The sequence below is a fragment of the Haematobia irritans genome, chromosome 1 (genome assembly GCF_050003625.1).
Source record: "Haematobia irritans isolate KBUSLIRL chromosome 1, ASM5000362v1, whole genome shotgun sequence".
Lineage (NCBI taxonomy): Eukaryota > Metazoa > Arthropoda > Insecta > Diptera > Muscidae > Haematobia > Haematobia irritans.
This window is the reverse complement of record NC_134397.1, coordinates 84,113,715-84,129,918: the sequence shown is the minus strand read 5'-3', so window position 1 is coordinate 84,129,918 and position 16,204 is coordinate 84,113,715. Positions and strand designations below refer to the sequence as shown.

General features: G+C 32.4%; 1 protein-coding gene and 1 long non-coding RNA gene across 2 annotated transcripts in view; one reads left to right on the top strand and one right to left on the bottom strand.

Annotated features, from left to right (window-relative positions):
* Positions 1-16,204, bottom strand: part of Myo81F (unconventional myosin 81F) — a 189,983-nt gene that overhangs the window by 140,192 nt on the left and 33,587 nt on the right. The window contains exons 2-4 of the mRNA XM_075290991.1: positions 9,948-10,062; positions 7,322-7,384; positions 2,121-2,228 (exon numbers count right to left, since the gene is read on the bottom strand). Coding sequence (XP_075147106.1) covers positions 2,121-2,228; positions 7,322-7,384; positions 9,948-10,058 — 282 coding nt within the window. The 5' untranslated portion in view covers positions 10,059-10,062. The remainder of the gene's footprint in view (positions 1-2,120; positions 2,229-7,321; positions 7,385-9,947; positions 10,063-16,204) is intronic.
* Positions 8,371-9,032, top strand: LOC142239660 (uncharacterized). The gene is made up of 2 exons (XR_012723091.1): positions 8,371-8,608; positions 8,712-9,032. It is a non-coding gene; the product is annotated as an uncharacterized LOC142239660 (long non-coding RNA).

Below are 16,204 nucleotides of genomic sequence, written 5' to 3'. Positions count from 1 at the left end.
TCTTGATCTAATTTGTTCAGATTTCAGATAAAGCCTACGTATATTTTTTCTTCCGGTTTATACAAATATGGCCAAAATACCCACACTGAAAAAAAGCATGCCCGGTTCCAAAGATTTTGCCTTTTCTTTAACAATTTTGGTATTGATTCCGAGCCAAAGAAGCGGAGAATTCAAGTATGGATACTTTTAAGACACAATTCTCTTTTAAATTTGGGTTTTGTGTACTTTCTTCCAGGAAGAAAATTTTAAGTTTTCGTTTTTTTCAGCATATTTTTTTCATATTCTATCAAAGTCCTTTAAAAACGAGTTAACGACAATTTTATTTTTCAAATTCAGACTCGACTTCCAGTAGAGATTATGCTATATTTCAAGTAAAAAACGTCTTTAAAATAAAGTGTTGAAAATAATGTCCTATTTTTGAACGATGTTTTGCTTTGTAGTCAAGATGCAAAAAGACAACAAATCTAAAGACAGTTTCATTAATTTTAAAGAATTTTTCTGAATTATTAAGGTCAAGTTGACCTTAGCCCAAAAAAAAATTCTTTCATATTATGATACCCATTTTTAAGTTCAATCACTTAATTATAAGGACAACACGACTTTTTGAAAAGTTTATCGACTTTTGGACAATGCAAAAACTTTATATTAGAGAAATGCGTCTACGCTAAGCAAAATTTGCATTCGTATTTGGCCTCACGACAATATTTTTTCAGTGCACATTTTACACAAAATTCTGTGATGATTTACTAACAGTGCGTTTCATCCCAGGGCGTTAGCTGATTTAAATTTTAATTCTAGAGATTTTGTAGAAGTACACAACATTGTAACACAAATTTTGGTGTACATAGTGGTGAAGGGTATAATATAGTCGGCCCCGCCCGACTTTAGACTTTACTTACTTGTTTTAATTTAATATGTTGAACCGGAAGACCCTTAATTTTGAACATAACGGTATATCTCGAAAAGTCGAACCGATAGAAAAAAACCAAGTGCAGATTTGGATTCAGCAAAATCGAATTACTAAAAATTTGCTATAAATTTCAAATCAAAACAAAAAAAGTTCGATTTTGTTCCCCTGTGTAATTGGTTGATAGTTTTGCTGCAAGTAGAGGATGCTGATGAGGAATGTGGTAATTCCGAAACGTGCGTCCATCCAACCATCTTGCAGTCTATAGGGCTTAGGGAAGTCGTTTAGCGGGAAAAAAATGCATTTAGCTTTTTTTCATGACCCTTTTATTTTCGATATATTTCTATTGAAATATGGATAAAACGGCGTTTCCATCTAAAGGTGGGTATTAAGTTCGAGTTTAGCCGCTAAAAAAGTCATTTTTTCACGATTACTTTTCTTTAATAATCCATTTTAAGGAATACAAACTTTGTGAAAATTTGCTTTGGGCCTTTCCCCATCAAGTTATAATAAAATTTGCAACAAATATGTATAATTCCATGCATTTTTCTTACTGATTTAGTTTTCACTTTAGTGATTTTAGCGGCTAAACTCGAACTTAATACTCACCTTAAGCCTTGCTGATAGAATAAGGGTTTCCACATATTTCAAAGCTCAATTGAAATATTAATAATGATTCCCGCCATGCGGGTCATTTTTGCAGCAAATAGCATCATATTCGTAAAAGTTAACGTAATCTTTAAATCTACTATTACGATACAAATTCCTTAGAAAAACTGTCTGTAAATTATTAGAAATATTAGCATTTTAGAATGTGAACCCACCTAATTAGGAATATACCCCGAATAACATACCCTTTTCAAAATATATGTCAAAATATTGAAATAAATATCATAGAAAAAAAGGAATAAACAAACAAACAAAAGCTTTGAAGAACATGGACATGTGAAAATAACTTAAAAATATTTCCCTTTACGCTCGCGGCAATTATTTGAACATACGTTGCATATATGTGAATTTCGAGTAAATGTGAATTTCTAGTTTCCATGGTAACTGTCAAACTAAAACATCTCAACTCGGTGTGAACGGTGAAAAGTTTTGGGAAAACGAATGAGGAAAACGAGTCAGTGGGAATAAAGCATAAGGAGTATTCTTATGATGGTTTTAGAATTATAACAATGCTTTAAACCAAATCAAAAAAAAAATAGTTTACCTGGTTAGTATCGTCATCTAAAAGACTTCTGTACGAAGCTTCTGCTAAAGCAAACACATGCGGCTCAACATTTCCCAATCGCTGCCCGTAATATTTGGCCACATATTCCTGAAACAATAAAAGTGTAAAATATTTATTTATGCCAAAATGTTTTTAATGTAATAAACATAAAGATAATGTGATAAACATAAAGATCTTTGTTACTTTTTTTTGATAGCCTGATACCAAACAGAGTGATTTATGTCCAAATGAATCATTCAAAAAATTACACTACTATTATAATCAAGTATTTTTCGTAGCATTTAGTTTCAGCGGGAAATTTAATTGATCTGAAAATTCACTCAGATTAATTTTAGGCCGCATTTGTATCGCATGCTTCTAAGAGATATATTTATCAGAGAGAATGAAAACACAAGAGAACGAAAATTTCTCTTCTACAAAAAGAACAAATGTCAACCGTATATATGTCGCACAATGCCTGCAGCTTTGGTATTACCGACGTTGCGGTCGAAGCGCTGTTTTGATAAATTGTTTATAAAGGCATCAGCAGTTAAAATTTCAAATTGTCTGCCAAAAAATTTGTTGGAATGAAAACATTTATAAAAAAGAAAATTTGTTACTACAAAATAGGTTCTAAATCCTATTTTCCTTACGTTTCGTAAAGCCGGTGGAGCACTGAACTGCGTGACGCCGACGCAAACTGTATGATATTTGAGAGAAGCGCCGACAAAAACTGCATGATCTTAGAGAAATGTTCCTCATGACCACCACCTACTGACGCAGTTTCGCCTCACAGTTTCGTTCCCTTGTGTTTTTATTCTCTCCTTGGAGAGAGGAAAACAGGTATACACAGATTTTAGTAAGGTATTTGATAAATTGCCACATAATATATTAATTGCTAAAATCCAAAAGTTAGGTACTCATTCAAATTTATTATCTTGGATAACGTCATACATTTCTGGTAGAATCCTTTTTGTAAAGGTTGGCGAATGTATGTCAGATCCCATCAATATTGTATTTGGTGTTCCTCAGGGTAGTAGTTCGTTTTGTTCGCAATATTATTTGAGGCACATCTTCCAAATTTCATAGAAATATAAAAATTTAGATCGACTATGATTTCTATGGAGTTCAAATAACATTTTTGCACTTGTAGTTTGACTATAGAGAATATATCCATGGAAGATATAAAATTATGTACTATTTTTTATTTATTTAATTTCTATCAATAAGCTATGTCAATATTTACAAATTTTGTGTTTTTATCAAAGACGATTAGTCCCATACTTATAGGAAAGGCGCTTCGAACTTACTGGTTCCCGCAAATTTCTGTGTCGATTGCACTAAATTATTAATTAAATGTTTCATGAAGTGTTTTTGTTCCTTTAAAAGTTAAAAAAATGCTAAAATAAGTGAATTAGGTTTTGTTACGAATGCAAAATGAAAAGAGAAACCGAAAAAAAGTTGCAACTTCTCATCGAATATGTATGGGGCTAATCTCTGGTTCTCGAGAAAAGAGAATAACAACATGCCCAATTCACATCCTCTTTAATCGTCTTTGGCTTTTATATAAATATATATTACATCAAATGGTTACAAAATTGTTTGGTGATTGCCATGACTTTTAATTAGATAATATTTTTAGGAAAAACGTAATAAAAAACCTAAATTTTCACATAAAGTTAAAAAATTTAAAGTTAGTATTAGACAAATCTGTTAAATAAACATATAAGCAGGTATATGTGAATTAGCCGTTGCTGGCCAACATCTAATAAGAGGATAATTTGACTCCCTGCATTTTTCTGTAAATTTCAGTGTTGGAAAGCGTCGCCAAAAAAGTAGTAAAAATGTTCTTTTTGGATCCGGTAGTGGTGCCAAATTGACGCAGAAGCGATGAATTTATCATGGGCTTGTCATAGAACGGATGTCCACCATTTCAACAGCCGCCACACTGAAACGCTTGTCTGGAACGTTTATCAAATATTTTCAAAAATTCGTAATTTTTCTAGAAAGGATTTAACATTTTTTTCGGCTAAATTTAAATATGTTGTACCATTTTATTAATTCTTAATATGTTTTTAACCTATTTAAAACAAATAAAAATAAATTTCCCAGTAAAAACATGAAAAAGGGTGTTATTAAAAAATTTACTCAAATGAAGAACATCTTTGGGAGAGCATTTTCGGAAGTTCTTTTAAAGTTGTGCCTTGAGAAGAACTTCCAAATTTTTTGCTGGGAATATTAGACAGTCTGTGTAATGCCTGGCAGGCATACGTTAATATGGGTCTTATGCACAGAGTAAGAGTAATTTATTCCTAACATTTAACTTAGATTTTCTGTCAAGGAGTGGAAATAGTGCTCTACTACAACGAGTGGACTTTAAACAAGTTATATCTATGTTATATGATTCTTACAAGTAAGAGCTTTGTCGAAGTTAACTCCTAAACAAAGCGGATAGATTGAGCCTGTGTCACAAGTGCTCGGATGGGTATTCGTTTTGGAGATTTGTTAAATGGAAAGACCATTGTACCAGACCGAGTCAAATGCCTTTTCAATGTCCAATAGAAGAACTCCCGTGGAATATCTTGAACGTTTATTAGCCTTTACTATGTCCAAAACCCTTTTGATCTGATGGACAGTAGAATGGTCCGCTCTACAACTATGGAGTACGTGGGATTCATCAGTAAAATCCATGAGCCGTTTATAAATAATTTTCTCAAAAACCTTGTCTATTGAGCTTAGTAGCTTAGAGCTTCTTAAAGCAACGAGGAAAGTAAGAATTCATTATACAAAATTTAAAGATTTTGACTAAACACGAGAGTGTTGTATCAGACAAATTTTTAAATACAATGTTATGCAATGCATGAATCCTTTGAATTTTTCATTAATAAACGCTTTCACTTTGTTGAGATTGGTCAACGAGGCTGAATCGAACTGGTAATAGGAGAGTTCCAGAGACATCACCAGTGAATTAACTCTATTTTCAATAGAGATATGTGCTCGATGTGGGGACGTGTGCGTTCGCAAAGGAACTCGCTATTATTTCAGCCTTTTCGGAACATGCACAAATACCCCTCCCATTGACTTTCAGCAATGGTAGCTCATTTCGTTTCCCCTTAATCTTTTTGGTTATCATCCAGGATTGCTTACTTTCCGTAGGAAGATTGCAAAGGAATTTACCCCAATTATCGTTTCTTATTATTCTATTCATATAAATTAGTTTGTTGTGCTCCATGATTATGGCTCGGTAAGTCATTTTCATGTTGTGATCTGAGATTCTTTGAAACTTTGTATCGATTCCGATTAGAAATTAGTGACTTACACAGTGGGGATAAATTCAGCCCGTTCGGTTTTCTACAATTAATAGGAATAACTTCCCTACAAACTTCCGAAAATATGTCCATAAAGTTCTCCAACACAATGTCAAGGTTCTGAGACGACAGTTCTGCTCTGAGAAGTGGGTTGCTATTCAGTTTTAAATTGACAGAAGTCCTGAAAATATTCCAAATTACCATTTTGAAGTTATAGTGAAGCTTGACAGATTCATGTTTTTTGGAACATGATTTTGTGGAACATTTTTCTTTTGAAGCAGTAATTAAATCAAGTCGAGGGTTATTTGAGAGCTTTTGGCACAGTAGGATATAGTCTTTACGGCAGGGGCAACGGGGGTCATCGGCCCAGTGATTATTATTTTTACGATTTTTTTAGTGAATTTGTATGAAACATTTCATGTTTTGTTGATTATGCACATAGAATAATCATGATTGCAACCACAAGCAATGCAAACGTTGTTTCTATGGCAATTTCTTGATCCATAGCCGTACATAGTACACTTAGTGCACATAGAATAATCATTATTGCAACCACAAGCAATGCAAACGTTGTTTCTATGGCAATTTCTTGATCCATAGCCGTACATAGTACACTTAGTGCAAAGAGTAGGGCCATGAAGTCGTCGTCATCATCAATATGCGATTATAAAACACTAAATCTGTTCTCATTTGTTTTTTGGAGCATTACCACCGAAACGTTTTCGCTTCAAAGCACTCATTTACTTTGGAGCACTTTGACTGTTCTCACTAAATGAAAGAGAAGAGAGAAACCATTTTGTTTAGTTTTTTACGGAAACAAACACAGCAGTTTTAGCGTACTCGCGATCAGAGACACCATAAGACTGAAGACTACTAAGCAACGAAACCAATGGAAACTTCAAAAATTACAAATTATTCTAAATAATGGTATTTTCTGAACGGATGTTATTGTTATTATTTGTTCCAAGTACAAAAAATCGTGATTTCTTTACGCTGCTTTTTAAACTGTGCTAAAACCACTAATGTAATTAGTGGTGGGTCCCATTGGATCTCATCACACAGAAACGCAAACACCTATAAAACCCGATTTAATGATTTTAATTTCTAACTTGAAACACTTTAATACAACAAGTCATAAACTATCACGCTGCAAATCTTTAAAAGATAAAGTTAGGTATGAATAAACATCAAAAAGGTCCACCAGGACCTCATCACGCACAGAAAGGCTAAAACGTTTTTCCTACATCTAAACTTGCAAACGAAACCAGATTTTGTTTTTAATCTTTGCACAAGTATATGATTATAAAATTATATTTAATGGTACTATTCGTAGTAGACTTCGAAGTCTGAATCAAGCTTGAAGTCGGAGTGGAAGTCGATCAAATTCCACTCAATTCCACTGCGCCTATATTAGCGACACTTGTTTGTTGTTTCTAATTTGAATTATTGAGCTGTATTGAGATTTCTTTAAACTGAAAACGTGTCATGTAACGTATTAATGACGTTTTTAAATGGAGATAATTGGAAATAAAATTCTTTATTTTGCCAAGCTTGAGATCTATTTGTTTTTATTATTTTAAATTCATCCGTCAGCTTTCGCTGACGAGAGCAGTGATGCTCTAATATGAATTTTGTGTATAGTGATTGACTTATATATCATACACCTCTGATGAAGCAATTCAACGAAAATTGCGAAATATTAGGACGGATGAATTTAAAATAATAAAAACAAATAGATCCCACGCTTGGCAAAATAAAGAATTTTATTTAAAATTAAAAAGAACGAATAAGAAACAAAATAATTCACGATAATTGGAAAAAATATTCTTAATTTAAATACCTTTAAAATAGTGGTACAGATAATAAAAATAAGAAAAAGTAAACAAAGCTTACCTTGGAAAATATATCCATTTGTTTATAAGGGTTTACAGCTATAAGGATTGATCCAGTATATGTCTACATACTTTATTAAGGAAACTTATTGTATATGGTATGTGTGTGGTTATATATGTTCTTAACAAAGGCATCCATCCGAATATATACCAAATAAAAAAAAAAAGGTCTCGGGGGAAACAAAAGAAAGGTCATTGGGGTCACTAGAGAAACACAAAGGCGATAAGCCGTCATAGAATCCCAAAAATCAATGATTCTATGGACCCATGACTGAAGTCAACAAAATGAAACCATAGATCAAGCCATAGCTTGATTATAAAAAACGACGGATAGATTACAAAAAGCAATTAAGATAGACGAACAGGACATGCTTTAAGAAGAATGAAATATACCGGTCAGTACATATGATAACAAGAAGGCCACATAATCTGCAGGCAATTCTGCAGACTAAGCACCGGGGAAGTGATATAGGAAATAAATGGAAATCATTAAGAGAATAGAATAAAAGTGCTTACATTTCTCCAAAAATGTGACAGGACAGGAGTGGATAAATTTGATACAAAAGCAATTATAAATTAAATTGATGATGGTTTAATAAAAGCAATATTGCAAGCCCAATTACTTTGTTATTATTGCTTGAATAAAAATAAACATATTATTCTATTAATGGTATATTTCAAACGGAAATATTGCCTTAAAATGAAAATAATATTACATATAATCAGGTATGTTCTGGATTTCCCTTCAAATAGTTTTCACCTTCCACTTTGATTTCCCCCAAAACATTTTTGGTTGTTCTTCGTTTCGGTGAAACAAGATTTTTCGAAATCGCTTGCCGAAAAATGAAAGTAAACATATCATTACATATGTGGCACAATTCTTTTATTTCTAAATATGTGGCAAAATGTTAAGGAGATGCAAAGAAACTCACACAGAAAACAGATTGGTTGCAAATCAGTTGTACGAAAATTCTACATTGAGTATTAAATATCAATTGTTCTGATCTATTTCCTTCAAACACAAACATTTTTGTGGCAATAGATATTCGTTTGTGATTGAAAACAAATGGTTGTAGCAACTAAATGTCTCTTTTTAGAACAATTTTATTAGAATTCGATTGATATGACCTAATTTTGTTACTATCATTCTGTAGTCCTTTCTGATATACGATTCTCAACCGAATTCCATTTGAAACAAAAAAAAATCAACTAAATTTAAAACGGATCTGATAAAATGCGCCGCCAAGACTACGACGACACGAGACATCGAAGTTTTGATACATTGTGGGTAAGTTCTAAATTACTTTTATAAATTCCAAAATGTATACCTGAATCCTCCAACTTTCTAATTTTATTTGTTTGTTTCTCAACTATATTGGTCCACTTTTAAGGTATGCAACAATTCGGATTAACCAGGGATTAAGAAGAAGCTACATTTCAGAGACGAAAGCAGTTGGATGTGGAAAATCTCCCTAAATCTGAACGATTTTACCAAATATTTTCACATCACAAACGTTCAATTACTGATATCCAGAAAATAGAGGGCCATATATATTTTTGATGCATAGAACGATTTCCCTGATTCCGGGCCAATGGCTGAATTGTGACTTTTTTGTTCGAAAAATGAAATAAGTATAATCTACAATTTGTATTCATGTATTAATCGAAATATTTAAATATATGCAAAAAAATAAATGTTCGCGACAATAGAATTACCATTCAAATCGGTTGTGGGGATTATTAAGGTTGGATGATACAACCGAAATATGAAGGTGCCAATAACCAATTTTATTGGCTCTCATAGCCAACTCCATATCTATTATAAGTTGTAACCCCCATCATTCGATTGAGTCGAATGAGTCTGTGTTCAAAAATATTGTTTTAATGTATCTTACCTGGTTCAAAAATGTGTTTGTTTTTATTTGAAACTTAAGCAAAATCATATTCATACATATTTCATTAAAAGCAAATAAGCGTTAAAATTGAAAATATGTTTGCAATTACAAAAGTTTCAATGCGTTTTCACAAAATCTTGACACTGTCGTTTCAAACATAGACAAAATTAGCTGCTTTTAAGCAACCGCCGCTTTTTTTCAACAAGTGATAGGGGAATCTTGGAAAATTTGTGGTATATTTTTAAATCTTGGTTTTATGGGGCTTTCATGCTATTTTATCAGCCAATATTTATCAACCATATAGAAAACATTGAAAATAAAAAATTTACTTCGGTTTCAAATCCTTCTTTTTGGAAATAAGAAAGATTCCACTAAAAATAATCCGTGAAAATTATGAGGGGAAAAGTAGCTTACAGAACAACCCCTACAGGAATAACTCCCCATAAGTCGTTCATGTGAAACCCAGAACATTCCCGAATAGTACACATAATATTACAACATACAATATTTACCAATGAATTGTTTCAAATGGATAAAGAAGGATTAATATTTTTCTGTGTAATTTATACGGCCTGTAAATAAAAATCGAATTGTACACCGCAAAAATTTAGTACAACTCGCTAGAGGATTTTAACAAGTTTTTTCGAGGTGTATGTGATGGACAAATTACTGAATACCGTACAATTTTCAGTTCAGAAATTATGATGATCTAGTTATGATTGAAAAGGATACATATATTCTTTCATTCTCGTAACGGACTTTCAAATTATTGTTTATGCCAATCTCATCGATCTCTGCTATAGCCGTTAAGTCATTAACTCCCGTTTCCGGAGAACTATCCATTTTCCTGAAAGTATAGAAACATATATATAAAATATTAATATATAGTACAATTATTTCTTTTACAGTATTCTAGGTAATTTTTTACGTATAAATACAGTGTATACATATAGACAGTATATAATTATCAAAAGATTATATATTTCAACCACCATTTTATTTATGAAAATTAAACTAGCAAGAGTCAGAGACTACTCATTAAATAAAGTTTGTATTATTTTTAAATCAAATATATTTATCATTTTATTAAAAAAAACTGTCATTCTAATAACAGTGTGGAGCAGTGCGATTTCCCTCTACCTTTGTTTTATTTTATTTATTTATCCCAATATTCCGCACCTTTCCGTTTTGAAGATTTCAAACATATTATAGAATGTTTAAACGACAAGTTTAATGTTCATAAACTTGTATGACATGTTGGGGTCATATAGTTTAATATATTAACATTTAGTTTATGTTTGAGACATTACATTTCCTTAAAAACAATGTTTTTGGATGCTAATACATTTTAGAAAATTCGTATAAACATATATATGTTTAGAAACATCGAAAAGAGCGAGAGAGAATACAGGAAAAGTATAAAGATGACGATGGAGATGGATAACGAAAAACATGTAAAAAAATGGGTATGTTGCTGAGTAAAAGATCATGATTGCTTATCGACTTACATATTTTGTATGTAGATGTTCAAATAAATTACAAACATATGTTTTTATTATTATATTTAAGACATTTTGCTGCAATCAAACAAATGTTTACAAACTGGAATTAACTATTTGGGACCTTAAAAAAGGTATGCTTAGGGTAAACATAATACTTTTACACAATGCAAATGATTTTTTGTTTGAACACAATGCAAACAATTTTTTGTTTGAACACAATGCAAACAATATTTTGTTTGAACACATTTTGAAATATATATGCTTTGGGAGTATATGTTTCAGGCTTTTTTTAGGGTGTGTGTATCGAACACAGTCAATGCACTGCCGGCGAAATCGATATTTTAGCTGCAAAAATACTTCGCACCATGTTAGCTTCACAAAATTTGGAGAATAGATTTGCCAAGCCTCCTTTTTAAAAGTAATGGCTAGGTTAGGTTAGGTGGCAGCCCGATGTATCAGGCTCACTTAGACTATTCAGTCCATTGTGATACCACATTGGTGAACTAATACCTTCAAGCAAGCGGTGTTCACCAAAATTACCTGGACAACGCTCACTAAAAAAAAATATGAGTTCTACCAAGCAATTTCTTTTTTAGTTCATCTATTTATAATTTAAAAACAAATTGTTAATGCCTTAATTAGTCGTAGCATGTTCCTCCGTTTTCATTCGCTTCTAATTCCAATTTATAGATAATTATTTAACGACTCTTAGCTATAATAAGAATCAGAACTATAATTGTAGATGGAGGCTTCTTTAGATGTTGAAGATATTAACCTTTTCGACCCCGTACTTTTATCGGTATCGCTAATTTTTTTTACGTTTAACCATATTGAAGTCATTTAAGAAGCGTCTAGCCAAAATTTCGAGTAACGACGCCCATTCGTTTAGGCTGTAGAATTGCGGCTATAAAATAATTTGTTTTGTAATTATAGACGTATTCCGTTTTATTGGAATTTTAAAATTTGTTGTTATTTTTCAGAAAATATATAATTGGATGTGCGCGTGAGTGAATTTAAATTCCCGTTCACGCACATTCACGAGAGTTAGTTTAAAATTCATTGACGGCTTCGCGCGATTCACGAAAATGTTTTGTATTTTTTTTTTATTTGAACCCATGTCATTTTTACTGGCAGTTTAAAAAACCCAAAGTATAATAAAACAACAATATTCGTGCTAATCCACAAGTATGTTGCCAAATGTCCAAAAATATGTAATGTTACTACTATAATTGCCCAAAGTTGCCCACAGGCAACTTGACAACTTTAAAAATTTATCACCTGTTGTTTTTTTTTTTTTGCAATGGAAGATTTGATTTCCCCAAAAATTTTTTTTGATATATACTACAACAGATTTAATAAAAAACGTTCAGTATTTTTGTTGAAATGGAAGCACGCTCAAAAACAAACCCAGCCAAATACATTCAAATCGATGATTTGAGTTTTGCAAAGGAAAAGAGATATGCTGGCAAATTTGTTTAGGCAGTAGCCGACTATCAAACCCTTTTTCGGGAGGTTCAAGTGTAGTTCACTTTGGGTTGAGTGAATTACCCGAATTTATTCTGATAATTGGTTGATAGTTTTGCTGCAAGTAGAGGATGCTGATAAGGAATGTGGTAATTCCGAAACAGCTGTACATCCAACCATCTTGCAGTCTATACACGCAAAGAAAAAAAAAACGTTTGGAAAACGTGTACCGAAAACGTTTTTCTTTTGTTAGAGTTTTTTGAATTGCTTCGAAAATTTTAAACTTTTATCACCAAAAAAATTCGTTTGTTACAAAATTTTTATTTTTTCAATAAAAAAAGTTATTTTTGAAATAACAACACAGTCCATTTCGTTTATATCAAACACTGTTCTTTTCTGACTTTAGGTCTTTAATAAGACACATTTTACAGTTCAAAATTTAATATAGTACAATGTAATGTTGAAAATTTTTTCGGAATCTTCCGAATATATCTGGAATATATGTAAAAAAAAAACAAAAGCAAAAAAAAAACTTTGGCCGAAGCAGGGATCGAACCCACGACCCTTGGCATGAGAGTCGGACGTAGCTACCACTGCTCCACGGTGCCAAACTAAATGTTTTTTCCGGTAAATAAACTTTGTTTATTCGGTTCGTGGGCGCCGCAAGCTATGCTATATAAATATAACTTATATGGATATTTATCTATTGATGACCATAACAGGTACATAGCTCAGTGGTTAGTGTGTTGGCTTACAATGTGCATGGTCCGCGGTTCGATCCTCCGTCCAGGCGAAAGGTAAAAAAAAATTTTAAAAATTTATAAAATCGTATAATTTCTTCTACATTGTTGGTATTACAGAAAAAGGTGTTAAGAACTAAACATCCTCGTGGATGTGAGAAAGATGTGAGGGACAATGCAATTAGCAAGAAAATAATGTTTTTATGAAATTTATGAAATTGTTTTTACATCCTGGAAAAGAATAAACGTTTATCACAAAAAGTATATACTTTTCTTCCAAATACACTTCCTTACAGCGAAAAGCAAATGAGAAACGAACTTTGTTTGTCTAAAATTTCGTTTGGGAGGAAAGAATTATTTTTTTGCGTGTAGGGCTTTGTCCAAATAAATTTGACAAGCATACTTTTCCTCTGTTGGTTAAGCTACACTTGTAGTTTAGTCAATGCATGGCTTTAAGCTGAGATAAAAAAAAACAACAATAACGATTGAAGAGAAGCCAACAATAACAAACAAAACGAATTTTTGAAAAAGTCACATGCATAAAAATCTTTTTCCAAATCCGTAAATATTTTTTTTGAGGATCGTGCGTACTAATGAAAAAAAAATTGCTAATTGACAACCAAATTAGCTATTTTATCCAACTTGAAGAGAACACTCGTAGCTTTCGATACAAAAACAACTGATAGTCTCAAAACAAACGAAGTTGCCCACAGGCAACTTTAGAGTCGAAAGGCTTAACAATTATAGTGGTAATCCGAGCAGTCTAAAACGTTTAATGTCTTTTCGAATAATTTTTTTAATTATGTGAAGGTTCATGCAAACAAGAAAAATATGAGCTAGAGTTATCCACTTATCTTATGCTTTCGAGCGATATTTTTACAACACTTGTTTCGGGCCTCGGTTACTACCGAAACCTCGTTTATTTGAGATAAATATGTTTATAGTTTGTATATCACACAAAAAAAAATCTGATTCAATCACGAAATTAATTGATCCAATTAGTTTTTTAATTGAAATGTCTTCAATCACGAAAATAATAGTATCAATCACAGTTTTAATTGGGCATAAAAATTTTTTTGATTAAAAAATTAATTGATTTGATATGAAAATTTCAATTAAATTTTTAATTGCTTCAACTAAAAATGTAGTTGATGTTGATTGCAATACTCAATTAATTTTTTGAATTAAAAACGTAACTAATTTGATTAAAAAATGTAATGTGTGAAATAAATTGTTATTCAAAAATTAAAAAAATCAACGCTTTTTGTAACTGATTTAGTCTTTCGAGTTTGATTAAAAAATTAATTGTATCAATTAATTTATTAATTGATACATTTTTCAACTTCAGTTAACTTTTTAATTGGAAATATTTTGGTGATATTTTCCTCTTTGTACAAGCAACTTCAATCAGTATAACAAACTGCAAAACTGTAATATCTGCTATATATTGTCCACCGAGGCACAATATTTATGATTCATCGATTTTTTTTTCGACATTGGGCTCAAAAATTTTAGCAGCTTGTGTGAAGGCAGACAATTATGCAGAGCGGTTACATCATCCAAACTTGATGTCATCTCAAGTGGTCAACCAATCTACTGGCCATCAGATCGTAATAAAACTCCTGATCTAATAGACTTTGAGGTTACAAAGCAAATAAAACGAGAAAATATGAAGATACGGCCATCTTTTGAACTTTCTTCGGACCATTCTCCATCAATTCTTACCCTACTTGATTCTGGTGGTAAAAACGACTTTTCATCAGTTTATAATTTATATATATAAATATATATATATATAAAATATGTCAGTACCCATCTGGCGGGTGAAATCCCACTACAATCGGAAGAAGACATTGGAACAGCGGTATCTCGATTTACCGATATCTTAAATAATCCATTACGCTAGCCTCCACTAAGGTCGTTACAACACAAAACTGCTCGTCTACACAACCACAAAGAATTGACGTCCTTATACAGGAAAAAAGAGTCTCAGGAGAGAATTGCAATTACACCGCTCGCCTTCACTGAGGAGGAAACTGCGGAAATGTCAAAAGAAATTGTCTGCCGCCCTAAAATCTAATGAAGAACGTGCCCTCAGGGACTACTTGCGTAACTTGGATCCCTCGGAAGCAACTGACTTCAATCTCTGGAAAGCTACGAAACATATGCGAAGACCCATCGCTTCCGACTCACCATTGCGTCTAGAAACAGCTAACTGGGCAAAAAGCACAGAAGAAAAAGTTAACGCGTTTGCGAATTACCGGAAACAGTCTTCACACCAAATATTACTCCACAAAATTCTCTCTCACCACATACTCAAACAACAGTTTTCGCATATTCTATACAATGCCTATTTGTTAATCCTATAATCTAAGATTCAAGGATTTAGAGACTTCTATAGGGGAAATAAATTCCTAGAAAGCAACTGGTGGTGATGGAATACACGGAAGGATGCTAAAAAAAATTTTCAAACTCAGCAGTAAAAATATAAATATTTATATTCAATGGTATTTACGTCTAGGATACTTCCCACAATAGTTATGATTCAGAAGCCCCGTAAAGACCCAACTCAAATAAAGTCGTATCGTCCGATAAGCTTACTTCCAATTCTATCCAAACTGTTCGAGAAAAAAATTCTTAAAGAAAAATCAAACCTTTTTTTTATTGACAAAAGGTGTGATTCCAGACCTCCAGTTCAGTTTCAGAGAAAGTCACAGCACCATAGAACAAGTACACCGTATAAGTAATGAAATCAGAAAAATCTACGAGAAAAAGAAATACTGTTCAGCTTTATTTATAGACATCTCTCAAGCTTTTGATAAAGTATGGCACGATGGACTCATCTATAAAATTACCAGACATCACCCATAGATTGTTATAGCGTTTTCTATCAAATCGAACCTTCGCAGTAAAAGAAAAGGACACTATCTCGTGTACCATAAGCACCCACGCGGGAGTACCACAAGGTAGTATACTGGGACCTCTCCTATATATCATATTTACTGCAGATATGCCAACTACATCATTAAATATGACATCCACATTCGCAGATGACACTGCATTCATTAGCACTCATCGTGACCCAATTATTGGGTCATACCAGTTGCAAATGCATGTCCATGAGCTAGAGCAATGGCTTCTAAGGGAGGGTATTATGTTTGTTGGCACGAAAAAAACTTATCTTAACCATTCTTTCGCGTTGAAAAATGATATTGTTGACAATATATTTCGAAGGAAGAACACAGCCATTTTGGAACTATTGCTCGTTTATTTCTACGAAATT